Raw genomic sequence first — 27209 nt, 5'->3', positions numbered from 1 at the left:
TGAAAACCGAAAGTAAACTCGAAATGATGCATGACAGTTGTATTTAACTTTTACAAAATTCGATAAACTTTTGTAATATATCATAATTATATCTTAACAGATCATATTATTAGTAATTAATAATTATCTCAATTTTAACTATAATTGTGGTTTCCTTGGTTTGAAAAATTATTATTCTATATTGATTATTTTAATCCTTTTAATGATATAGCTCTTTAATTTCAATTTAATTACTCTGAAAAGGAAATAATTTAAATATGCAACAATTATCAAGTTGTCAACAAAAATCGCAAAATACCTGTTAAAAGATTATATTGAACGTATTTTTTTGATTTTTCACCTGATCAGTGAATCTTTCCGTAATCATTTGGTTTACACTGCAGTTATTGACCATTTCTTTCTATTAAATTTATTCGACTACCGTACTTTTAATATTTATAACACATTGCTTTTATAATCGTTGAATTTATCGACAATATTTGAATGTTTAAAACGAGAATGTTAAAAGTGATATATTCAAGTGCAGTGGTAGGATTACAGAAATGTATAAGTGGTAAGATTTTTTTTTACTGATTAAGGGTCCTATAGGTACATTATATAATTAACATTATTATTTATTAACAGTGAAGATTTATATTGTAACTTTTTGCTTATTCGCACGCAAGATATAGGCGTATTTTCCAGCCTTCTATAGCTATATAGACATATGTTAAGAAAAAAGTGTATTGAGACAGACATCAGTGATCATTCGATCATCCATTATAACATTAATTGTTAAAAACCAATGTATATAATTATTAATATTTGAACAATTTATTGATATTTTGGGGTCGTTCACAATATATACTAATCAGCGTGGGGAGTGGGGTTTTTCCAAATTATACGCTCTGGTATCTTTATCAAATTTTCGATTGCTTTTCTGAATAGACTCTGTGAAGACAGATTCTAATGAATGGAAATAAAATAGCTCCAATAACCTATCGACATTTCTACGTCATACTCAAATCTGACATAGTATTAATTCAATTATAACGATCAATATGTAGCATTAAACATTTGACGACGAATTTCTTTCAAACAAAATATATAACTGTAAAATAGTTATCACTGGTACATTAGTTTTTATAAACGAAATCAGAGCAAATAAGCACAAAAACTGACAAAATTTAATCAAATAGGCTCATCTGAAAATTAAGAATAAGCGTACGTGTACGGAGATAAAAGATTAAAAAGAGATAAAAGAAAGTAGACAATTGCACCGATAACTTCTGGTGGGGAAACATACAGACCACTCAAGTGCAGTACGACGAGCAATAACCGTAGTGCGATGCAAATCGTCAAACAACGTATGACAAAAGTAACCCTGACTTTTTTCGAGTTTGAGCCTTTAATGTTTTAAGGAAAGTTTTCATTTTATGGTTACTGTTTACCTGAGGACCCCAGGCTTTAATGTTGGTAAACAACACCGAATAGAGATTAGGCGGAATGACAGGCTGAGCGCGGCCCAGTAAGGTTACTGTTTAACTTTACATTATGTAATAGTTGAACACTTTCTAAATTAAAGTATAATTCAACTAGACTAATAAAAATACTAAAATCTGAGTAAGAACACCTTTAATACACTTCACTAAATCGATTTTTGGGCCAAAGGCCAAAAACCATGTTTTTTTGATATTTTGTTCACATAGCCATGTGCCTACGCGTACTGCGTGACGCGCTACTGCAAGCGAGAGGGCTCTGGTTAGAGCAAATATTTGAGCAATTTAACTTTGTCGACATGCCAGCAAAATGTGCATAAAAATAGTTGGAACACAGCCAGGCCGCATAATAAATAAAATAATATAAAATAAAACGAGTCCCTTAATTTTAAAAGTAAAAATCCAAAATCCAAGGCTAAAAAGGTGGTCAAAATGTAGGCTTTTTGCGCGCACTTAATGTTTGGTTTTTAAGTGCTATATTTAGAATTTTTTCCATAACTCTTGTAATAACGACTAATTTAAATAGATTTAATATAATTCTGACAAAAATTAATTTTAAATTGAACCAAAATTTTAGGCGCGCCGCGCATATTTTCGAAAATTTACACTGTTGTATGAAAATCGAGCGCTAAAGCGAATATTGTCATATTTTCACAAAAATACCTTTTTTTGTGTTTTTAGTGTCAGCGAAAAAGACGTCAACATTCATTTTGTTTATATATCAATGATGGTGGACATTCGACATTTAGAACTCTAAATGTCAAACAGAGATTTACGGCCAAGTGTTAACCCGGGTAGTTGGCGGGTAGTTGATACACCTTTCACAACCAAGAGCCACTTTGGTCTACTTGCTGTGAGGTGTCTCAGCTACATGGGTTGGGGGTCCCCCCTTTTTTTGAGTGTTAACCCGGCCGGGGTTAGAATCACGTTATACCAGTTTCAACTTTTATCCAACTGATCCATCGATTTCAGCTATGACATTTTTAGTTCTGATTAAAGAAATGTAGTTAGGGACAATTAACATTCATACAGGACCATCTGGGAAAAAATTTGCAACAAGCTGATTTTTACAGGAATGTGTTGTCCATAGTGTCAGGAACCACCCCAAAGAGTTTCCAATCTGGATCTGTTGAGCAAAAAAAGTTACAGCCAATTTTCTTCAGGCGCGTATGTCATCCTGAGGACCGCACTTGAAAAACTCGTAACTATCGTAATAAAGACCCCCAGGAGCACCATAGGGGGTGCAAAATGACCGCAATAGTGACATTGTGTGGGGCGAATCAGTGTTTCAGGGTCGTCAGATCTTTACTTATTGAGATAATTTCATTTTTATAGGCTAACCTCTCAAAAATTTACTAAAATTTTGAAATTTTACTTAAATTTGGAAATTTAGCAAAATTGTTGTACAATTAAAACATTGTCTAGTTATCAGTATTCAAGTTCTAAAATTTACTTTCAATTGTCAATTGATCCTTATATTAGTATAGTAAATAATATACATATCACATCAAATTCTGTAAAAAAAGGTCCTGAATTATTAGCATGGTGTCTTTGATTGGCAACTATTAGGTCACTTCTGGCTATCCCATTTCCTCAGAGTTGTTTGATTCTCCTGAATCGTCCTGTCTTTCGGGTGCATTAGTGCAACTTAATCCATGACATTGGCCACATGCAGGTAGACATTTAAAGCCATACTTCCGTCAGGAACACCTTAAGTACTTACAAGGGTTCTCAACCTCCACCGAGCAATTGCAGCAAATGAGGTTGAGCATCCCTGCCGGGGCAATTGCAGCTTTAGTCGGGATTGGCAGGTAGTATCCTTCAGAACTCATCTCCCATCCATAATGTAGTGGATTTAGACTTGCAGTGTCGAGTGTCACCCAGTTATGGTACTGAAGATATGATCTTAATATATGCTCAGTTGCAGAGGATGTAGACGGTGGTAGCCTTGATGGGTTGAGTTTTTTCTTTGCTATCATTCTACTGTAGCTGTAAGCTGAGAAATCTGAGAGTTTCAAGTGCCTTGGTTTTATCTCCATAGATATGTTGAAACAAGGAGTTAGGAGAGGCCAGCTTCAATTACTTCATTTGTTGAAACTCTCACAGTGAGTAATGATGCTAAATGACCCTCCTCATGAAGAGAAACTGCCTTTTTCAATATCTTCACCTTACCAAAGCCATGTATACTGCTGACCGTGTCACATCCTGGGAAACTGTGAACAAACAGTAATATGTGTTTTATGTTGGCATCAAGAGCATTTACTATTTTACTGATCGAGTGTGAGCCGTTTCTTGTCGTCATCACAATTTCATTGTCATTCTCAGTAAAATGATGAATAAGGAGGCAAAGTATATCAGTATCCTCTGCTTTTACCTCAACATTTTCGTAGAAGGACAAGTTTAAAGCTTTACTAGCTACCATGGTATCAGCATCATCAGTAGCTACATGTACTTCAATTCCATGTTCTGTAAAAACGTTCGACAGAAGCTTTATAAGCTCATGGTTGTTCTTTGAGTTGCTGAACAGTTTTTTCATCGGAACTGTGCACACAGTAGTACTTTTAATAGCTATATCAGAGCAGTATGCCTTGATTCTTCGCTGATGCTCTTATTGCTCATGATCTTTTGTTGATCGGGCATAGCCATCAAACACAACAATCACTTTCCGCTGTTCGGATTTCGGAACTAGCTTAAGGTATTCATTAGCTATGTCGCCGTATGTTTCAAAGCCTGTGAACGAGGTAACTTGATAGAGTAGCCATCCACCATCAATTATTAATGGAGAGGATGGGTTGCTAAATGTCACAGTACAATCAACAACATTCTTGAGGTATTGCCCAAGGGCTGCCTTGTTTGCCTTTCTCATCAACTGCTCATTGTTAAAAAGACTCATCGGCATTGCTGTGAGCTCATATTAGAAGCTTTCCTCCAGTGTAGACTCTCGTTCAGATGCGAAGTCAAGCCGATTAAAAATTGTCAATGAGTCTATAACAATGTCTTTTTCGTTCACCCTCGCTGTCCTCTTCAGAAGGGTCAAGTTTCCTACTCGAAACTTATCGATAAAGCTTTTGCCATCCAGCTCTTTCTGGAGGGCAGTACCAACTGAAATGCAATCTTCTGGGTTGACATTATCCTTCTCTTTCTGTGATATGAGACCCGTTGAGTACGATAGCAGTTTAGTCTTGTCTTCAGATTCGTCGAAATCAGCTCAATTAAACAAATAATCAATTAAACAAATAATCAAAGTTTTAGCACATTTTACAGCATAAAATTTAAACAAATGAAAACATATAATGCTCTTAGTGGTAAATGGCCGTTTGTTCTGAGCTGTATGATTTTTTGACAATCAACTAGCGGGGCAAGGAATGTACTGGCTGGTAGCTTTTGTACACACCAAAACGCTAGTCTGGTTGATTAATGACCAAATTAGAGGCGTTGATAGGAAGGCATTATAATTTGTGGGTGTAAGAGGGAATATTTGGCATGCATTATTCTAGCAGCTATTTTGTAACAAATGGTCTTTACGATTATTAAGGACGGTAGGTATTTTGGGTGTTCAATGGGGGCCGGGGGTTTAAATTTAAGGGAGAAAAAGAAATGAATATTGGGTTATAATATTAATCATAGATGTCAACCCTGATATAACTATTGTACTAAAAATTTGATCATAATGCTTAGGGTCTTTATTAGAATTCAAATTGGATATAAAAATAGGATCTCTTTACACTACACTTACTCACTCACACATCACATTTAACTTGACAGAGGAATACGCTGGCAGAGTATGTCGATTTGGTCATGAAATTTTGGAGGTCAGGTGGAATCCCTGCAGGAGCCTACGAAAATTTAAGGTTACAAATATCAAAGTCTTTATTTGTCCAGTCATACACGGCATGACAATGCTGGTTGGAAAGTAGTGAAGATTTCAGTTTGGATTTCAGGCAAGAAATACTAACAGAACAATCAAAGATTTTAAGGTTAGGGGTTATTATATTCCATATTTTCGTTGACCTCGTGTTATGGTTGTCTGGGGGATCCGGTTTATTGATAATAAGCATTGGTTTCCTGGAAGAACGAGAATACTCTTCGTACATAGACATAGGAGTAGAAAACTTCATGATCTTGAATAATTCTATGTAGCTATGGTAAGTATAAAGATTTTGTACAGTGAGTATCTCGTTGATTTTAAACAGAGGTTTAGTGTGCTCCTTTTTATAGAATTTACTATCAAGTTTCTGGTCAGTAAATGGTCTGGTTCGAACACACGTTTTGAATTTATCCAGGTAGGCTGCTCTATCACCAAACAAGACCCTCAGACAGTACTTCTGTGCAGTGAATATTGAGCTTATACGATTTTTAGCTGCCCCACCCCATGCTGATATGCAGTACGACAGATGGGATTCAAAAAGAGTGTAGTATAACTGTCTGTGGAGAAATTCTGGGAGGGAGCAGCGTAGACGACACAGAGTTGAGGTGGCATGGTTAAGCTTTCGTTTTAAGGCTATTATATGTTCTTCCCATGTTAGATTTTCGTCAATGACGACTCCTAAAAATCTAGCTGACGTTACTCTTTTGATGGGGTAGTTTTCTATATTCATTATGAATTCTTCTTCAACGTTAGCTTCAGTACGTGACTTAGGTCTAAAGTGAATGTAGCAGCATTTTGACATGTTTATGTGAAGCTTGTTAGCCCGCATGTATGTTTGAAGGTTTGAAAGTAGGGCGTTGCTGCGTTCATATGCTTCTTGTGCAGTTTTACCAACAACAAATATGTTGGTGTCATCCGCAAAGGTGACAAACGATCCCAAGCTAGAGCTATTAGAGATATCATTTATGTAAAGTAGGAATAGAAGGGGTCCGAGAATTGACCCCTGGGGAACCCCAAATTTTATTGGAAGTAGGTCGGACTTTTCTCCTACAACATCAGTGTACTGAAATCGATTAGTTAGGTAGCTCTTGATCAGATCGTTTGCCACGCCACGGATGCCATACCTTTCTAGTTTGGTAAGTAATGTTGAGTGATCTATAGTATCGAAAGCTTTGCTGAGGTCGATGAATATGCCTAACACATGGTGCTTCAATTTGATGTGCTTAGATATGAGCAGGGTTGCCGGGGGACCTTAAAAACCTTAAAAAACCTTAAAAACCTTAAAAACGGCAATTTTGGGCAAAAAACCTTAAAAAAGACGTGAAAAACGGGCAAATTTTCGGGTTTTTAAGGTTTTTTAAGGTTCCATACAGATCTAAATGGATTTTCTGGATTAGTAAAAATTTTTGAAATTATACCTAAGTACCTAGCTTGATGTAGATCTGATAAGATTTTCTGAATTTATACCTAGCTCGGTGTAGATCTGATTGGATATTCTGAAATTATACCTAGCTCTGTGTAGACCTGATAAGATTTTCTGAAATTATAGCTAGCTCGGTGTAGATCTGATTGGATGTTCTGAAAATATACCTAGCTCGGTGTAGATCTAATTGGGTTTTTCTTAAATTATACCTAGCTTGTTGTAGATCTAATTGGGTTTTTCTGAAATTATACCTAGCTTGTTGTACATCTAATTGGGGTTTTCTGAAATTATACCTAGCTTGTTGTAGATCTAATTGGGTTTTTCTGAAATTATACCGAGCTCGGTGTAGATCTAATTGGGTTTTTCTGAAATTATACCTAGCTCGGTGTAGATCTAATTGGGTTTTTCTGAAATTATACCTAGCCCGGTGTAGATCTAATTGGGTTTTTCTGAAATTATACCTAGCTCGGTGTAGATCTAATTGGGTTTTTCTGAAATTATACCTAGCTTGGTGTAGATCTAATTGGGTTTTTCTGAAATTATACCTAGCTTGTTGTAGGTCTAATTGGGTTTTTCTGAAATTATACCTAGCTTGTTGTAGATCTAATTGGGTTTTTCTGAAATTATACCTAGCTTGGTGTAGATCTAATTGGGTTTTTCTGAAATTATACCTAGCTTGGTGTAGATCTAAATGGGTTTTTCTGAAACTATACCTAGCTTGTTGTACATCTAATTGGGGTTTTCTGAAATTATACCTAGCTTGTTGTAGATCTTATTGGGTTTTTCTGAAATTATACCTAGCTTGGTGTAGATCTAATTGGGTTTTTCTGAAATTATACCTAGCTTGTTGTAGATCTAATTGGGTTTTTCTGAAATTATACCTAGCTCAGTGTAGATCTAATTGGGTTTTTCTGAAATTATACCTAGCTTGGTGTAGATCTAATTGGGTTTTTCTGAAATTATACCTAGCTTGTTGTAGATCTAATTGGGTTTTTCTGAAATTATACCTAGCTTGTTGTAGATCTAATTGGGTTTTTCTGAAATTATACCTAGCTTGGTGTAGATCTAATTGGGTTTTTCTGAAATTATACCTAGCTTGGTGTAGATCTAATTGGGTTTTTCTGAAATTATACCTAGCTTGTTGTAGATCTAATTGGGTTTTTCTGAAATTATACCTAGCTTGGTGTAGATCTAATTGGGTTTTTCTGAAATTATACCTAGCTTGTTGTAGATCTAATTGGGTTTTTCTGAAATTATACCTAGCTTGTTGTAGATCTAATTGGGTTTTTCTGAAATTATACCTAGCTTGGTGTAGATCTAATTGGGTTTTTTTGAAATTATACCTAGCTTGTTGTAGATCTAATTGGGTTTTTCTGAAATTATACCTAGCTTGTTGTAGATCTAATTGGGTTTTTCTGAAATTATACCTAGCTTGTTGTAGATCTAATTGGGGTTTTCTGAAATTATACCTTCCCCCTTTAGATATGATTGCAATTTCTGTATCGGAAAACCTTGAAAAACCTTAAATTTGCACCTTTATTGCATTACGTTTGTCCAAACTTTCGCACTGTGGACCTTAAAAAACCTTGAATTTAACTGTTTTGGACCTTAAAAATGGGTCAAAAGGGGCCTTAAAAGACGTGAAAAAACCTTAAAAATGACTCTCAAAAATGCCGGCAACCCTGGATATGAGGTCAACAGAGTAGTTTACTGCATGGGAGGTTGAGTGCGATTGCCTGAAACCAAACTGAGTCTTAGATATTATTCCCTGAGAGCTGACAAACGAATAAATCCTAGAATATATGATTTTCTCAAATATTTTGCCAAATATGGACAAGGTGGATATAGGACGGTAGTTTTCTATTTCTTCTGGATTACCTTTTTTGAAGACAGGTGTGATTCTGCCAGTCTTAAGTATATCAGGGAATATACCATTTGACATAAGCTTGTTTAAGTATCTACTAATAATTGGTGCAATAACGTGGGACGAAGTTTTAATAACGGTTATGGGAATATCACTGGCCTTTCCATTCTCGAATTCTTTGATTATTCTTAGAACCTCCTCAGGAGTGCTGTCCTCTAACATAATAGATCGAGAGTTACTAGGGCTAAGGAAGTCATGGAATGTTTTCATGGGGAGAATTGGAATACCAGAAGACAAGTCAGTTGTGATAGTTTCATTGAGCTTGGGAGCAATTGATACGAACCAGGAATTAAAACCATTGGCAACTGCTCTCCGGTTCGAGATTCTTTCATTATTGATGATGAAAGGTGGTTTGGTTGTTTTCTTTCTTTTGCCCCTAAGCTCATTTATTATCTGCCAAGTTTTCTTACTGCTTTCAATGTTTTTATAGATTTCGTTACAGTAATAGGAGCGTTTGGCTGCCTTTATGATACCCTTAAGCATCCTACGATAGTCACTAAATATCTTATAAAGAAGGACATTGCCAGATGGATCTTTATTTGTTACTGTATCTGACCATTCTTTACAAAGCTCATGTTTTCTGTCAATTGAGAGGATGATTCCATCTGTAATCCAAGGATTAAGCTTTGGTGTTCTTTTGGTCGTTTTCGGTACTTCTAATTTACAGTGCTTGTCAAGGGTGGATTTGAAGCAATCGACAAATTCGCAAAAATCTGAAGATTGGGACAGCTGATTCACCTTCACCTCAAGGTCAGAAACAAAATTTTTAAGCTTGGTACTTGAGTAGTCGTAGTAGCGGACATGTTTTTCATTGTTCTTATTTCTTGGGGCCGGGGTTGAGGTGAAGGAGAATATGAACGTGTGTTCACTTAATCTATCCTGAAGTACACCAGAGAGCAAAACATTATCAATATCACTAACTAGGATGTTATCTATACACGAGTTTTTACAATTAGGCCGGAAGTGGGTAGCAATTGAGATGGATGGATACAAACCATTACTAATTATAGTGTCTTCAAATAACTGGTTGTGTGACGAAACTTTGAAGAGGTCTGAGTTAAAGTCGCCAAGCAAACGAAAGGGCTTGCCGGATATCTGCTTAGCAATGGTTTGTAAAGTTTCACAAAAAGCCTCAAGGCAGCCACTAGGGGGACGGTATACAACTCCGTAGACAACCCCAACACCAGTGCTATCAGTGATTTCGGCGAATAAGCATTCAATGTTTACAGTACAGTAGGATAACTTTTCTAGGACAACAGTGTTAAGGTTGTCTGAGACATAAAGCGCAACCCCAGTGCCCTTTTTCTTATCTGGGAGGGTATTTTGATAAAAACTGGTGTAAGATGGGATCTGGTATAATTCTTGTAAGCTACTACCAACGTTGGTTTCAGCAAGTCCAAGAACATCAAATGGATGAGATAATCGTTTGAGTTCAACTTGGAATGTATCGAAATTACTGGCATTGCCATCAATGTTGAGGAACAGTGCTGAGAGGAAGGACCCATCACCACTGCTGATTTTTGTAGCTACTTCTGTGAATTCACGTTTGGAATAACGTTTACAGCTCTCGAGGGTATGACAAAATTTTTGGATGAGGGTGTCTTCTGCACCCTCATTGTAGGGCCTGTCCGACTTTTCGAGATCGTTTTGATTGTCAAAGGGGCAGTACCTGTCCTCTGTGATAAGTGCACATTCTGGGCACATCCATAGGCCATTCTTGCACTTAAAACTAGCAGATTTAAAACATCTAGTATGGATAACTTTGGTGCAGTTTTCACATTCAAGCATAGGTTGCCCAATATTAATCGACTTACTGCACGGATAGCACACCTCCTTATTGATTTTCAAGTTCATTTTGATCAAGTGGGATCATATCCCACTGTCTGACCAGGTTTCCTCTGTCTAGTTCTCTCAAGTTTCTCACGCACATACACCCAATGTTTAACACATCTCACAAACTTAGATAGACCGCGGTTGCCAAGATGTATCTCATCCCCATCTCTGGTCAAGTTCATGGCAAGCAGACCATTGTTATCAACGAAGTGATAGACACCGATCTGCCACACGCTTTGCTCGAAGCTTGACTCAAGCATATCATAGACAAGTCTGTTGAACATGATGATGTTCATGTTCATGCGGGGAAATCGCGAAGGCAACACAGCGGTAACAAATATCTTAATACGAGGGCATATAGTCTGGATCTGTTGTAGCTTCAAGTGGAGAATATCCACGAGTTGATGAACATCGTTAGGAGATTTCAAGTTCTCAGTCCGGAGATCATTCGTCCCACACACAATAACAGCATTGCTGTATCCTATGCACAGTGACGGGTCAATGTTGCTGATCTTGCTAGCTTTGGCTCGCATACCAGGGAAGGATTGACCCATAGTACCTGTTCCAGACCCAAACTTGATGTTCTTTGTGTTTGAGTCTCCAAGTATCACAGTGCTACGTTTGAACTGCTTGCTTATGGTTCTGAGTGTGATGGAATACCGGCCTGTTTGCACAGGGAGCTGACTGGATGGTGAAACTGGGTCTCCTGATCCTATACTATGCTGATACCATGCCTGGGAGGACCGTGTCATGATGTATACGGAGTTTGAGGCTGGATTAAGACAACTAGGATGGTCGGAAGTGTCTACTACACTATGAATAGGCCTGAAGCTGACTTTTCTCACGTCACCAATACTGATGGTTGCAATTTCTGAATCTGCTAAGATGTCAGGTTCGTCATCGGAATGAAAGGCTAGGCCATTGCACAAAGTAGCATTGTCTGGTGGAGGATAATAGTTTATTAGTACTGAATTAGGCCTATGTGTGAGCTCACAGTGGGATGCTACTTTGTCTATGGCTGTTACTAATGGCTGGGGAATTTCAGACGAGCTGGGTGGACTAAAATCTTTAAACCAACACAACAGCTTGGTAAACACTGCAATATTTTTCTGTACAGAAGATTTGCTAAGATCTGAGTGATTAGCACTAGAGGCTTTTGTTGTTGTGTCATCGACACTCTCGTTTATCAACGCCATTTGATTGAGGGTTGCAGTCCATAACTTATGGGCAGATTCATGAGTTCGCATTCTCCCTCTAGACAAACCCCCTGATGAATTTGCAGCCTTCATTAGTCGCTGTTCGATCGACAGGTCTGTCCACACACCAGACCACTCGTGTTCATTATATCGAACTGTGTGCAGACCTACGACCTTGAACGTTTTGACTAGTGCCCCATACTGAATCTCAAGTACGGTAATCTGCTCAAGATGCAGCCGTAGAGCTTTGGAGTACTGACCTCGACCTGCTTTGCATCAGAACGAGAGTCTACACTGGAGGAAAGCTTCCAATATGAGCTCACAGCAATGCCAATGAGTCTTTTTAACAATGAGCAGTTGATGAGAAAGGCAAACAAGGCAGCCCTTGGGCAATACCTCAAGAATGTTGTTGATTGTACTGTGACATTTAGCAACCCATCCTCTCCATTAATAATTGATGGTGGATGGCTACTCTATCAAGTTACCTCGTTCACAGGCTTTGAAACATACGGCGACATAGCTAATGAATACCTTAAGCTAGTTCCGAAATCCGAACAGCGGAAAGTGATTGTTGTGTTTGATGGCTATGCCCGATCAACAAAAGATCATGAGCAATAAGAGCATCAGCGAAGAATCAAGGCATACTGCTCTGATATAGCTATTAAAAGTACTACTGTGTGCACAGTTCCGATGAAAAAACTGTTCAGCAACTCAAAGAACAACCATGAGCTTATAAAGCTTCTGTCGAACGTTTTTACAGAACATGGAATTGAAGTACATGTAGCTACTGATGATGCTGATACCATGGTAGCTAGTAAAGCTTTAAACTTGTCCTTCTACGAAAATGTTGAGGTAAAAGCAGAGGATACTGATATACTTTGCCTCCTTATTCATCATTTTACTGAGAATGACAATGAAATTGTGATGACGACAAGAAACGGCTCACACTCGATCAGTAAAATAGTAAATGCTCTTGATGCCAACATAAAACACATATTACTGTTTGTTCACAGTTTCCCAGGATGTGACACGGTCAGCAGTATACATGGCTTTGGTAAGGTGAAGATATTGAAAAAGGCAGTTTCTCTTCATGAGGAGGGTCATTTAGCATCATTACTCACTGTGAGAGTTTCAACAAATGAAGTAATTGAAGCTGGCCTCTCCTAACTCCTTGTTTCAACATATCTATGGAGATAAAACCAAGGCACTTGAAACTCTCAGATTTCTCAGCTTACAGCTACAGTAGAATGATAGCAAAGAAAAAACTCAACCCATCAAGGCTACCACCGTCTACATCCTCTGCAACTGAGCATATATTAAGATCATATCTTCAGTACCATAACTGGGTGACACTCGACACTGCAAGTCTAAATCCACTACATTATGGATGGGAGATGAGTTCTGAAGGATACTACCTGCCAATCCCGACTAAAGCTGCAATTGCCCCGGCAGGGATGCTCAACCTCATTTGCTGCAATTGCTCGGTGGAGGTTGAGAACCCTTGTAAGTACTTAAGGTGTTCCTGACGGAAGTATGGCTTTAAATGTCTACCTGCATGTGGCCAATGTCATGGATTAAGTTGCACTAATGCACCCGAAAGACAGGACGATTCAGGAGAATCAAACAACTCTGAGGAAATGGGATAGCCAGAAGTGACCTAATAGTTGCCAATCAAAGACACCATGCTAATAATTCAGGACCTTTTTTTACAGAATTTGATGTGATATGTATATTATTTACTATACTAATATAAGGATCAATTGACAATTGAAAGTAAATTTTAGAACTTGAATACTGATAACTAGACAATGTTTTAATTGTACAACAATTTTGCTAAATTTCCAAATTTAAGTAAAATTTCAAAATTTTAGTAAATTTTCGAGAGGTTAGCCTATAAAAATGAAATTATCTCAATAAGTAAAGATCTGACGACCCTGAAACACTGATTCGCCCCACACAATGTCACTATTGCGGTCATTTTGCACCCCCTATGGTCTTATGGTGCTCCTGGGGGTCTTTATTACGATAGTTACAAGTTTTTCAAGTGCGGTCCTCAGGATGACATACGCGCCTGAAGAAAATTGGCTGTAACTTTTTTTGCTCAACAGATCCAGATTGGAAACTCTTTGGGGTGGTTCCTGACACTATGGACAACACATTCCTGTAAAAATCAGCTTGTTGCAAATTTTTTCCCAGACATTTTACATTATTCCCTAACTAATGGTTTTTATTACATTGGCAATTACATTAAATTACAGTTTGATGTTTAAAACGGGGCATACAAAAGTTTTTTAACGTCTTATACCACCTCGCCTACTCGACGAAGTAGTCAGATCGAAAATTAGAAATTAGAATTTATTACACTGACCATGACATTAAATCCAAATTGGGTGTTGGGGAAATGTGGCAGACTTTGAAAGGTTATTTAACATCTCCCCCATCACTGTTACATTTAAAGCTGCAAATGGTTTAAATTTCAGTGGCGTAACGAAGGGCCCCGCTGACCCTGCTGTGTGGGTGGGGGGAGGCCATCTTAGGGGGGCGCAAAATCTTTGATTGAATGTGGGACAATTTTGAAAAACTTAACTGAGGTTCTAGCAAAACTGCGCGTTTTGCTCTAGAAACACACTTTTTTAGAAAATTTATCGGCGTATCCTCTAAAATCACCTAATTTGTTCAATTTTAGGGAGGGGCGCCAAAAGGGGAGGGGGCCCCAAAAGGGGAGGGGGTCCAACAGGGGGTTGCATTTTCGGCAGGGGCACCTACAGGCAACGTTACGCCACTGGTTTATTTGTTATGCCAACTAACGCCAGAGAGAACAGAGAACTTGTTAAAGTTCAAATTTTGCCACGTAAAACTCAATGTATGTAATGTAATGGCCAATGTAATGTTCTAACAGGATCGTTGATATATTACGTAATCACGTCCTGGACAACATTTAACCCCCCTGGTTACTGGTTTATATCAACATTTATCATAGCAGCTTGTTTTTAAATGACCATTGCTTGTGGTATAAGTTTCATTACCATTTGTATTACATTAAAAATTACGTAGCTATTACTCGCTGGGGAAAACCTTGATTCTTTTTGTAGTAATTGTGTGAAAGTTTTCATTACGCGCATTTATTCTGACATAATGTGTCCCGTGATAATCTGAAACTTTGAATGGTCATAACACCAAGACATAGGCAACAGAGCTAGAGGTAAATATGGCTACATAATATCGTCAAGTAGGCATATTATATAGGAATTGTGTGAATATTTTGAAATCAAATTAGAGTGTGTACTTTGTGATTTAGCGAGGGTCGCGGAAGAAAGCAAATAACCGTCAGCACATGGCCACGCAGCCTCCATAGTGGCATCTGAGATCGGCTATCGATGCGGCACTACTTACTAGTCCATAAACCAATCATCCCAGGAGCATAATATGGGATCCAGCAGAAAATTGCCTTATTTGCCCGTAACGCCTTAGATACTATTAGGTTCATGGAGCATCATGTCCATCCACATTGGTGGGACAGTAGAGCTGTTGCTCAATTATGCACTAAAGTAAAAGTGATAGCTTACTCACCCTCTTCACAAGTATAGAAATACAACAGAAGTTATCATGTCCCATTATACAAGAGACAATAGCTGACTTATTTGATTGAAGGTACAATTATTGATGTGCTGCATCCAGACTAAACTATCTGCAATAAGTCCTCCAGTGTCATTCAATACAGTATCAGCTCAAAGGCTGTCTAACTAAGTAATGGCTGGTCTTCCACTACCCCTCACTCCATAATTAAGCTTCTATAGTGACATGTGTATTATTACTGGCTCTGAGCGCCAATTGATGTGGCCTGCTAATAGATCATTTTACATAGGATAATTATTCAAATTTGAGTTTATATTACTGAATACTGAATACTGAATACTAATAGCACCAGCAGGGACTCTACGTAGGACACTTGCCAGGCAGAGGAGATGGCTTTAACCTGTAGACTTCATCTTCGACCAGAGATTAATTTTGATACAAGAACCGGGGGGAATGCAACGTCAATTAATGTCAGTATTCCATAAAAACCCCAAACTGACATTGACATTAATTGACATTAATTGACATTAATTGACATTAATTGACATTAATTGACATTAATTGACATTAATATGTCTTGAAATTTGAGATTATCATTATTCGATAAATATTCAAGATATTCACGTCTATGTAAGTTAGACCGGTTCAAAAAAACAAAATGTCCTTGAATAATTATGAGTATGTTCTTATCTGTTGATCCTTAGGTTCAAAGACCACAAAAATAAATTTCAGCTTCCAACTCTTCCATCTTCGGTCCCCACCGGCCACGCCCATATTTTATTGGTTTCTTATACAGGTAAAATATCTAGAATCGGCTTTTTTAGTATGAAGGAGTAATGTTAGCTGTTTAAGATTCGTTATTCAAATATAAATGTCATGAAGGTATTTCGTTTAATGTGGGTTTTAAGTTCTAATGATGTTGAGAACCACGCCCTTGGATGGCCACGCCCATTTAAGAAAATTAAATTTCGGGAAACCGTATTATTTTAGTTTTATTGTTTAATGATCTGAATTTTTTTCACATTTCACATTTCCATATTATATGTGATAGTAGTGAATAAATTTATGATATAAACGTTCTAAAGTGCTAAAAATATGGTAGAATTACATAATCTCTGGTCGAAAAATATCGTGTCAATTAATGTCAGTATTCCAAAATTTTGCAAAACAGACATTGACATTAATTGACATTAATTGACATTAATTGACGTTGCATTCCCCCCCCCCCCCAAGAACCACCCCGATAAGAAAGGGTTATGGTCCACAAATCGAGCAGAGAGATCCTAGAGATCATGTTTACTTCTAATCTATAGCTAAGACATGATGTACAAAAATGTCATGTGGACTCTACCTTTAGATCTAGCCCATTTTTAAGTGAATCAAATTCCATCCATGGAACATATCACCAATAAATCGTCACTGATCGGATGACGTGATCTGATCACTGTTTGACCCCTAGATATCAGGGGGCCTAAATGGTCGGCCACAGGTCTTGGGTCAGGGTAGCATGATCTGATGTTAAGGCCAGAGGGGGGGGTAAATGGCACTTTTCTAGTTTTCACATATTTGATAATAGCTGCTGGAGACGAACAAGAAGAAAAAAACCGGATCAAAATCTGACCTTGCGTTCCTGAGATATCGCGCGCTAAATTTTGAGGTTTACCTGTAATCACATGTTAAACTGGATATTTAAACGGCTGTAACTTTTTTGACCTTTCGATTCCTTAGTTGAGAAAACCGGCCCCTCCCTGATCTTGAGGTTTGGTACAGTGGTTCCTTGGACAATTATCCTCATTTATGATGCAGCGATTTTTTTTATTTGACTCGGTTCTTGAATTATGAGGTTAACCATGTCAAAAATTCGACAAATTTAGCTGGTTAACCTCATAATTCGAGAAACGAGTCGAATAAAAAAAATCGCTGCATCTAATGTCTAGATACTTGTCCAAGGAACCACTGTACCAAATCTCAATATCAGAGGGTGGTTGGTTTTCTCAACTAAGGAACTGGAAGTCACAGAATGTGTTTTGAGATAGATGCAATTTAGTGTTTTCAAAATTTTGAATATTCACTGGAATGTATCACAGTTCGTTAGTTAGGACTTTTTATACACTTAATAACGTTTGCTTGATCAGACCTGGCCGTCCCCTGAATGATTTTAGCCACTTTCAGTAGTTAATGTCCTTGCATTGTAAAAAATGAGGTTAACCAAGACTTCCTGTAAACACTAACTGCTTAAAATTTGGTTGTTAACCTCGCTTTAGACCATATAACACTGGGATTGGTTTATCAATATGTTATTATATATGTAGTAAAACATTTGCACAGTATAACGATTAAGTTTTTGAGGTTAACATGTAATTGACTGGTCAGATATTCAAAAAATGAGAGGTTAACCTCATTTTTAAGCCATTTACGGGCAAAATCTTCTACTAAAATATGGTCAGTTCAAATCACCTTTGTCACGTGATTATAGTTGTAGGCATTGTGATACCAATAGATACCTCACTTCGATATTGTGGTAAATTACAAAAGTAAGAATCGTATGTATATTCCCTACGGTACCAAAATGTGATGGTTAACCTCATTTTTTTTATTTTCCAAGATAAAAGAAAGTCATTCAACACGTCATCTATTTGGAAATGTGTATACCGTAAACTTACGATGAAAATAATAACTCTATCATGTGATCTATTCTCGCTATATCTAAAAGAAGAGGTTAACCTCATTTAATCACGTTTGGATATTAATTTTTCTGATAATTATGAACCTAAAGTTTAGAGTTTACATTTGCTGACCGAAATAACAAAAAATTATGGCGTGTAATAAAATTTTAACCTCAATTTTATTAACCTCAATGTTGTATAGTCAATTTTGTGAAAATCGGTTAACCTCAATTATAAAATAAAGTTAATCAGCTACAAATATGTGAATAGCAGCAATGTTTTTGTCATCCAAAATTAAATCGATTTAGAAAATAATATTTTGGTAGAAATTTTTGACCCCTTACCCCCCCCTCTGGCCTTAAGCTACTGTGTAATTCTGTGCACTGCCTGTGGTAAATACAACACCTATACAGTATACATATGGTTACAGATTTTATGAACTTGATATTAAAGGAGAGAGGTGCTAACATATAGGTGTTATTCACATGTTGTTAAAAAACTTTTTATTAACTTATTTACTAAATTTAGTATTTGTGAAAAGCTTGATGCGATACAATTTTATTGGGTCTGCACTAATTGTTAAATTTATGATGACGTGTGATGATGTTTGTGTCATTACTGTTTGGTTTGATTTGAAATAGAATTAAGATATGAATATATTAGTTTTACGACATTTATTGGTGTGAATTCCCCCTGAACATTAAACAGCCAATGCCCAATATTGAGTTTTCTCTTTCAGAAATTGTTAAGTTCACATGTCTTGATAGATTGAGCATAGCATCCCAATCCTAATTATTTGTTTATTGCTTGATATTATTACTTTTAAACCCTAACACGTTTAGATCGTCGCAGTGATAATGACAAATGACTTGATATTATGTTGGCCCAACACTCAAACCTAACTTCTACTCCTGTCAACAAAAATCCACGACATTCTCAACGACATTCCTTGCCCTGCCCTGACATCTTAGAGCAGTTCAATTACAGGTACTTTGGAATTTCACAGTTTCACTCATATAGTACAATCAAGCTGTTTTAATCTTTTTGAATGCTGAGCTGATAACCGATATGGTTACTTTATTGCATTCAATCATCACAATCACCTGTTTTATTGATAAGCTCTTGGATCCATTCGACAAGTTTAGCAGTTCTCTTAACTTTTTTGTAAGAAAACTTGTACAGTGTATTATTAATTATAACTTTTATTTCCATTCCAAATGCTCATCTTCCTCCAAAATTCAGCAGTAGATATGACAAGCGGGAACAGGAGCGCACACCAGAACCTTCAAAACCTGCCCATCGCTACAACACTGTATCCAGAATATGTTCCAAGAGATCTCTGTTCGCCGGACCCAAAGTGTTAGGGGGCTTAGACTCGGATAGTTTTCTTTCAACCCCGGGGTACAGCGATAAAGCTAAGCAGACATACTTACAGCAATGTTTCCAGACAACAATGGTCCTCGGGGAGGGCTCTTTTGGAAGGGTGAGTTTTACTGATTTCTTCAAGTTTAAAATATAGTATTATAGATCCCTAAGCTATGCAATTAACTTATTTACGCAATCAACAAGTACAAACCATGCACGCTAAAGAGTGACTTTTAAGCACAGTCCTAGAAAGCCATGCATATAATGTCCGGCGACATATTTTAAGGTGTTGCATTTTATTCCGGCACCCAGGAATTTTAATATCAAAATTTCGGCCATTTATTGCAAAAATCGGAAACTTTGATGGTCAGTATTTTATTTGGTCGGGAGTTCCGAGGTCTGCAATTCGATGTATGTACTATTAAAAATTATCACGTCTTTTGCAGGTGTACAAATGTAAAGACAAAGTGGACGGGATAGAATATGCAGTGAAGGTATCTGAGAAATACAACTCTCTCGCAGTAGAAGAAGTTAGGAAACACGAGGCACTCTCTGAACATCCGAACTGTGTCAAATTTTATAAAGCTTGGGAGGAAGGGTAAATATTTCAATTCATAAATATCAAATAATTAACTTTCACTTAAATTTTAACGGTCGCCATGACATTCACTTTCAGCATTTATGCTTTCATAATCTCTAAAATTGATTTCGTTCAACAATTTTCAAAATGTTCACCACGAAATCAGCATTCAATCAACTTTCAGCATTTATGCTTTCATAATCTCTAAAATTGATTTCGTTCAACAATTTTCAAAATGTTCACCACGAAATCACTTTTCTCTGCGTTTCAGGTTACTTCTATCATTTAAAAAAGTTGAATCTTTGCAGGAGAAGTTTATACATACAGATGGAGCTTTGTGACGAGAGCTTGGCAAGTTTCGTCAAGAGAAACAACAACAGACTGAATGAGTGCGAAGTGTGGAGAATACTCCATCATTGTTTATCTGTAAGCTCCTGTAAATCTTGTAAACTTTCATTTTTACTTTATGAGTTTATTAAAACTTTCGAGGATATTTAACTAGGGATAAACTACAAAAACTCACACATTTACAACCGTTATAAAATGGTTAGTACCTGACACTTGCGTCAGTTGATGACCATATGGTCGGAGGAGCACTGCCAAATGCAGACAAAATGGTGATTTGTACCTTCTGGTTTTAGTCTTCTTGCAGGGAAGAGTTTGGAACTCCGTTATGACTAGTTCTGAAAGACCAGAAGCCCCGTTCAGTTTAACAAAGGTGTAGAACGAAAATTTTTATAATTATAATATGTTTAAAATCGAATTTCGAACTTCAGCGAAGGTATTATATAAGTCGAACTGATATAACTTCACATATTCCCACTCATCATCCAATACATTCGATCTAGTTCTTATCTATTTCTGAATGTTCTTACAGTTTAATACCGTCTTATCAATTTTCCAGTTTAAGAATAACAACTTTGTATCTCTCTAAATCTAAAGTGTGAATGGTATTCGTATGCAAAATGATTATTTTCGACCCAAACATCAAGTAAAGCGATAACAACAGATTTTATCGTTTAGGGATTAATCGTTACTAAACATTTGGAAAAGAACTGAATCATTATAGAAGTTTGAATCCATATTGTCTGAATGCTTTAGAGATGCATTAAGCTCGACATTTTTAGGCTACTAATGTTTTATATTAAAAATCATTCCAACAGTGCGGAGAACATATGAGTCGTACAGAAGATTGGACTATATCAAGAGTGACATGAATTTTACTTTCTCAATAATTTTATGCATCTTTTGTGAAAAGTCAGATTTTATTGTACGTTAACATTTATTGAAAACTTTTTATAAGAGATTGATTTAGACTAGGATATAGCATGCTAGAGACTGTCGAAGTTGATTTTGCCACACCTGTCTGATTGTAGAAATGGGATACCCACTAGTTAAAATAATTTTGCAACATCAATAAAAAATTAGTTATTAATTACGAACTGTGACTAACTTTAACCAAGCAATATCAGTCTTCTTACTATTTTAACATTTATATTATTGGTGTTCAAACTATCTTAAATCGCGTGACCACAAGGGATTTGTTTTATTATTCATACAACGATATGCACATTAATCATATTTCATTTCATATTCATTTTCATTTCATATTGAACCATTTAAATTGATCCAATTCAGGGGTTGGGACATTTCCACAGCAACAATTTACTACATATGGATATAAAGCCAGATAATATCTTCCGGAGGAGCACTGCCAATAGTGTCATGTACAAAATAGGTGAGTTTTGTACCTTTCTACGTTTCTTAGTTCTTCTCAGATTAGTGTTTTGGAAGCTCCAGTTATTAAGCAACCTAGTATACATTTGACACTAGACATGAAGTCCTCTCTAGTCTCAAGTTTCAACCATACAGTGCTAGAATCGATTTTCATAACTTATAAAATAGTTCAAAAGTCGAATTTCGAACCTTTCGCGTAATTGGTTATTATATATAGGAACTACTTTTTTATGGCTGGTCTGCGATCAAAATATTCCCCATTCCTCGGTTCATCCATATAACATTCGATGCTAAGTTCTTATCTTATTTCTGATTCTTCTTATCTAATTTTTATACCCGTCTTATCAATTTTCCAGTCTTAAGTTATCATGCACTTTGTATCATCTTAACCAATATAAGTGTGTACTGTGTATTTTGCAATAAGTGAGTATTTTGCAAACTCATTATATCAAGTAAGCTAACCAACAGTATTTCAGGCGACTTTGGATTATCAGTTACAGTAAACGATTTGAACAAGACAGATATTATAGAAGGTGACTCCAAGTATCTCGCTCCTGAACTGCTTGATCGGAGATGCGACCTTAAGGCCGACATTTTTAGGTACTTAATCGTTTTTATATTATTAGATCTTCCAACTTAGTGCGGAGAACATTAGAGTCGTTACCAGAACGAACTATTGGACTTATAGCCCTACGAATGATGTGACATGAATGTTTTACTTTTCCTCGAATAATTTTAAATTGCTCTTTGTATAAAGTCAAGATTTCATGAACGTTAACCCCATTTCTCCGCAAAACAAGTTTTTAAAAGATTTTTGTTTCAGTCTGGGTATCAGCATGCTAGAGATCATGTCGGAAGTTGAGTTGCCAAACAATGGCCCTGTCTGGCATTCGTTGAGAAATGGAGATTTGCCCCCTACTACTGGTAAAATTAACTTATTGCTGACAGTCAATAAAATAATTAGTTTAATTTGAATATTACGTATATCTGCTGACTAATTCCTAACCCATTTACTACTTAGTTCCTTCTTAATTCCATTCCTAACTCCTTAAGCATATTATTGGGTGTATTCAAAAATCTTCTATTTTCAAGCACCTCGCGCTTGACGACAGTCAAAGTGACTTGGTGTTTTCTAATTATATCATCACGAACGAATATGCACATTAAATCATATCTTCATTTATGCCGCGCAATCACAAGCTTTCCGTGAAATATCAACTAATCACTAGCAGACTTACCGTTTTCTTGTAATCCTCTTGACGCGAAAATGGAATTAATGCGCGCGATACGCGCACCAAGCTCGTCCTTAAAATTATGATCACGTGACAGCCCGAGAGTCGATAGCAGTAAGCAGCCCGAAAGTATGAAATGCGGCACATGAGAGTGGCCAGTGGGCTATACTTTGGATAGTTTTTCTCATTTCTAGAAGAATATTCAAATTTCCTATTATACTCTATTAATAATGTGCAGCAAAATTATCATACGGATTCATCAATTAAACAGTTCTAAAGTCTAATTGGTTGAACAATTGTCTAAGGTTCTAGTATTTTAGGTTCGCTTCGAATCACCAACTAGTGGGTCATCCACTATAAAACAGGACTGTGCTGATCAAGGCTCAATCCCAGTATTTGGTTCTTCAATTCGTCGTGTCAGTTTGAAGTATTCGAACACTTTCTGTGAGCTCTTGACTTGAATCTTGTTAACCAGATTTACTGGTAACTGGTGAGGGTAAAGCTGAAGGGCAGTGCCGTCAAATTGAACAGAGTATCCCTCATCACTTACCGATATCTGGATTTTAGATCCAGGAGCAACAGAGCAAACTTTCTGTTTTGTTGTTAAGGGTTTTTCGCCTGCGTGAGACGCGAATTGCCTGCACATGGTCATTATCTTATCTCCCGATTCAAAATACTTATACTGAAGTCTGTAAACTTTGCTGACTTCCTTCTCATCTGCAAACAGCAAGTCGACTGTAAACGCGTTGTCCACCGGATTTACATTCTTAAGAAACTTCAAAGTAATCTGGTCGCCTTCTTGGACTCCTACACCGGTCATGTCTTTAGATATTTTCTGTGGTGTAGTCTCTGTAAACTCAAAAAAGTCCTCACCGTATTCGAGTGTCGTATAGGTGGTGTGTAACACTACTGACAGGCTGGAAGCCCAGAAAGAGTAGCCCTTATTGATAGAACCACACCCTCTAGCAACGCGGAAGAAACCCTTCTCACCCCAGTCCGTCCCCCACGAATTTTTCATTATAAGAATTTGGTGATCGTATCCCACCAGGAGCACCAGATGTGTTAGCCCGCCCTTACCACCCATACAGTAGTCAATCACCCCTGACCCATAGAAATAAAGGGTGTCGTTAGCCATGATGGCAACTGTAACAGGTCCATCTCTAGCTAAGAACCCTAACATCGTCTCTTCCCGGTTCTTTTTTCTCAGGACTTGGAATTTATCAATTGCCAAACTACCCGCGAGGCCGTTAGGTGTAGTTCGACTACAAGTGGGGTCCTTGTGTGCAAGGTAAGGTTGGTCTTTCTCCAAAGCTATGTAGCCCTCTTCCTTGATTTCCTTCCACACACGGGTCCAGTATCCACCCTTACAACCAAACTTGGGGTTACAGTTAATAACTTGCTGCTCCGAGAAGTCCTGGAGAATACCTGAAATTATTACCATGTAAATTCTTGTTATTTGTTTTCAGTTAAATAAAGTGCACAATTTTCGAGTTCAGTGTAGTCATCCTTATGATATTGTAACTACCTGTTGCCTTAGCAAACGCACCCTCCAGCACACCAACCGCACCAAAAGCCCAACAAGATTGACACTCTCCCTGGTCTTTCACAGGGGTTATTATCCCTGAATCCCTGAGGTCCAATGATTCTGCCAAACCTGATTGCAGTCTCTTTTCCAACCTCAGCACAGCTCCACCCCCTTTTCCTCTTTTCTTTTCCTTCTTTCTCTTCTTTTTCTTCTTTCTCTTTTCGGATTTTATACATTTTTTTCGTTCTATCCGGTTTTTAATCTTCTTACAATTTATTTTATCAGTTTTTTGAGTTATGTTGTCCTCACCTTCGCTATCTAGCGGCAGCTCCCTCTCCAATTCCTCCTCAAGTTCTGTTAGATTACCCAACCCTACATAGGATCTCTTTTCGCTGTCACTCATGTACATAAACTTGACCGTTTCGTCTCGGCGAAAACTTCGTGTTTCGACTTCAGCTTCGGTCTCTTTAAAAATCTCGTAGTTGTGCAAGAACAACTTGAACCTATTTAACTTGTATTCATTGTAAGCTTCAGTATTGACTATCCAACTGTCTTTCCTCCAACGGTCTTGCCTTGCCTTGAAATTTTCATATCCCTTATTAAAATCTTCCCGAACTTTCTTTGCAAAGTTGGGAATTTTAATGAAACGCTTGGATGCTTTCTCTGCCACCTCTTCGATCGCCACCTCAATTTTATCTTTCGCATCATCGATAACATTATTAATTCCATCACCTATTGCTTTTCCAATATCTTTAAATTTATCACCAAATTTATTGTGGTTTCCGAAAAATGCAGCGTTTTTACCAACAACTATAAGAAAAGCTACAACCTGTAAACGTTTCAACATCATAGGTACGAGAGAACAGCTACAACAACTTTTTTTGGTAAATTGTACTTCTCTGTACTGCACTCCATGAGAAGGTGTAGTATCATGTGACAACAATCTGGCCACTAGAATTTAGTTTGATGTCGCAGTTAACGAATGTTTTGTAAAAGAATCTCCGACATTAACATAACAAATATGTTATGTTGTGAACGTAGAAAGTGCAGTGGTATGGTATCTTCAACACAGTACAGGAGTGATTCGACCCACGCGAAGGAATGCGATTCAAATAACGAGTCAGTCAATAAATAGGATCTATTTCTACTATAGCACTTTAGATAATTATCCACATAACTTTCATTCCATCACTTTCAGGGTACAGTTCCTCGTTAAGGCAGATAATAACAGTGATGGTGAGCAAGGATCCAGACCGGAGACCAAACGTGCCGGATCTTTTAGCGGACCCTTCTGTAAAACGCTACAGCTGGGTCAACTTTTTCAAGGACTGGCGGGAGTACTTGCGAAGTAAAGGTATTTTATGGAATACTTGTAAATTTGGGGGATTTTACATATTTGGCTTGGTCTTGCAATTTACTCTCGGGACAAAAGGTCGTTTCTCCAGGTCAGGTCAAGTTAATGAAACTCAAGTTTAACCACAGTATCTTTTAAAACCATGGTCCTTCAGGGAGTTCTGTGATCAGCACATTTTGGGGAGGAGCAGGAGATCAGAATGCCAGTGTTGAAGGTGAGGATATCTTCAAAGATATGGAGGAGTTGGATGATGAGGATGACTGGGAAGATGAAGGTGAAGGGGGGAGGAGCTTGCCTCATCTTACACCTACACTGGTAAAGAAGTTTAAAGGAAGCCACGTTCCTTTACCTTTAGCTTCTCCCAATGTTTCAGGTATGGAACTAATACGTGTAGATTTTAGTTTTTGCTTGTGTTTATTTATCTTCATGATTCTGTGGCCTTATTGTAAAGTATGATCAGACGACTGGTTGTGTAAAATGGAGTAAATGTCGCGATTGCACGATTTTACATCAGTTTACCCTTAAACTGCAAGGAGGATCTTCTTAATTTCCATTGATCTCTAAATGCTGTTAATGATTGATACCCCACTCTTCAGCACATCAAATAATGCTCGAGTCCCCCCGATTGTGGCCTGGTTCCCCAGGATTGTCTCCTGTTCCCTCTGCTCCTCGCAGTGCGCTCAGATTCTCCGATAAGTTCGAGTAAGTTCCATGTTCTTCAGTCACACTTTGTTATTTTAGTTGGGATTCTAAAAACTCTGTTTTCGGTTGCAAATTAACTAATTCGGATTAAAGTAATATATTTAAGTGAATGATCAGAATTGAGAATGAAATCTATACATTCATTTATTGATTATTCATTCTCTTTGTGGATATTATGTTTGAATGTCACGATTCTAATCATAACCCCATCGCAGATCTAGCACTCCCAACAAGTCTCTCTTCAATAACTTAAATGACTCAGACTCTGATTTGGACTCCGGAATGCTGGATCGACCTTCCATTCTTAAGAGGAATTTATTGGATGTAAGTTTGCATTTATTGGATGTAAGTTTGCATTCCTGTGAATTTGGATGTAGTTAGTACCCCCTATAAAAGCTTAGATTTATTTTCTGATCGAGAGCTTGAAAATAACTAAAATATCAACCTTGTTACAAACTCATTTTGATGACTGTTCCTGACGTAAAAATTGTACGAGAAATCGGTTAAAATTGGTTTCAAAACCCAATTAAGCATCATTATACCTTGAAATTCATGTTTAAATAACATCGAGACATCTTGATCCTGTAGTTCAACTTTTAACTTATAAGGTTCAAGTAGAGTTGTAGACAAACTGAAACAAAATATTCCACTTCTAAAATTTAACATCGGGGGGACCCAAATTGGAACTCTTTTGCTGGGAAGCTGGGATGATAAACATGTCTATAATTTTTCAAGCTTAAACTCGGTACA

At 37.3% G+C, this 27209-nt stretch overlaps 4 protein-coding genes across 5 annotated transcripts in view; 3 read left to right on the top strand and 1 right to left on the bottom strand.

Annotated features, from left to right (window-relative positions):
- The window catches only part of LOC134819637 (Golgi-specific brefeldin A-resistance guanine nucleotide exchange factor 1-like), a 391238-nt gene that overhangs the window by 147996 nt on the left and 216033 nt on the right, over nucleotides 1–27209 (top strand). The gene's annotated exons all lie outside the window — the stretch shown is intronic.
- Nucleotides 1–27209, top strand: part of LOC134819638 (oxysterol-binding protein-related protein 9-like) — a 108838-nt gene that overhangs the window by 18606 nt on the left and 63023 nt on the right. Inside the window, exon 1 of one of the 2 annotated variants that reach the window (XM_063829686.1) lies at nucleotides 18636–18646. The exons of the other annotated variant lie outside the window; for it this stretch is intronic. The gene's annotated coding sequence lies outside the window, so the exon portion shown is untranslated. Of the gene's footprint in view, nucleotides 1–18635; nucleotides 18647–27209 lie in introns of those variants that run through there. 2 annotated transcript variants of the gene reach the window in all.
- On the bottom strand, nucleotides 23159–25296 carry LOC134819640 (vivapain-1-like). Its single transcript, XM_063829687.1, has 2 exons — nucleotides 24404–25296; nucleotides 23159–24303 (listed from the first exon to the last, which is right to left on the bottom strand). Exons 1-2 carry the CDS (start codon nucleotides 25251–25253, stop codon nucleotides 23255–23257), a joined length of 1899 nt encoding a protein of 632 aa, XP_063685757.1. The 5' UTR covers nucleotides 25254–25296; the 3' UTR covers nucleotides 23159–23254.
- Nucleotides 25637–27209, top strand: part of LOC134819798 (kinesin-like protein KIF21A) — a 29416-nt gene continuing 27843 nt past the window's right edge. The window contains exons 1-4 of the mRNA XM_063829947.1: nucleotides 25637–25757; nucleotides 25912–26031; nucleotides 26354–26459; nucleotides 26675–26783. Of these exons, the coding sequence (XP_063686017.1) occupies nucleotides 25637–25757; nucleotides 25912–26031; nucleotides 26354–26459; nucleotides 26675–26783 (456 nt within the window). The remainder of the gene's footprint in view (nucleotides 25758–25911; nucleotides 26032–26353; nucleotides 26460–26674; nucleotides 26784–27209) is intronic.

The sequence above is a fragment of the Bolinopsis microptera genome, chromosome 8, assembly GCF_026151205.1.
Source record: "Bolinopsis microptera isolate Bmic1 chromosome 8, MBARI_Bmic_1.0, whole genome shotgun sequence".
NCBI lineage: Eukaryota > Metazoa > Ctenophora > Tentaculata > Lobata > Bolinopsidae > Bolinopsis > Bolinopsis microptera.
The sequence above is the reverse complement of the archived record's forward strand: the minus strand, read 5'-3'. Positions and strand labels throughout refer to the sequence as shown.

What these genes read in the sequence shown, in the direction of transcription:
- LOC134819640 (XM_063829687.1), bottom strand. Translation starts at nt 25,253, where the DNA reads ATGATGTTGAAACGTTTACAGGTTGTAGCTTTTCTTATAGTTGTTGGT. An exon ending in TGCGTTTGCTAAGGCAACAG is followed by an intron (nt 24,304 to 24,403) that starts GTAGTTACAATA and finishes TAATAATTTCAG; the next exon opens with GTATTCTCCAGGACTTCTCG.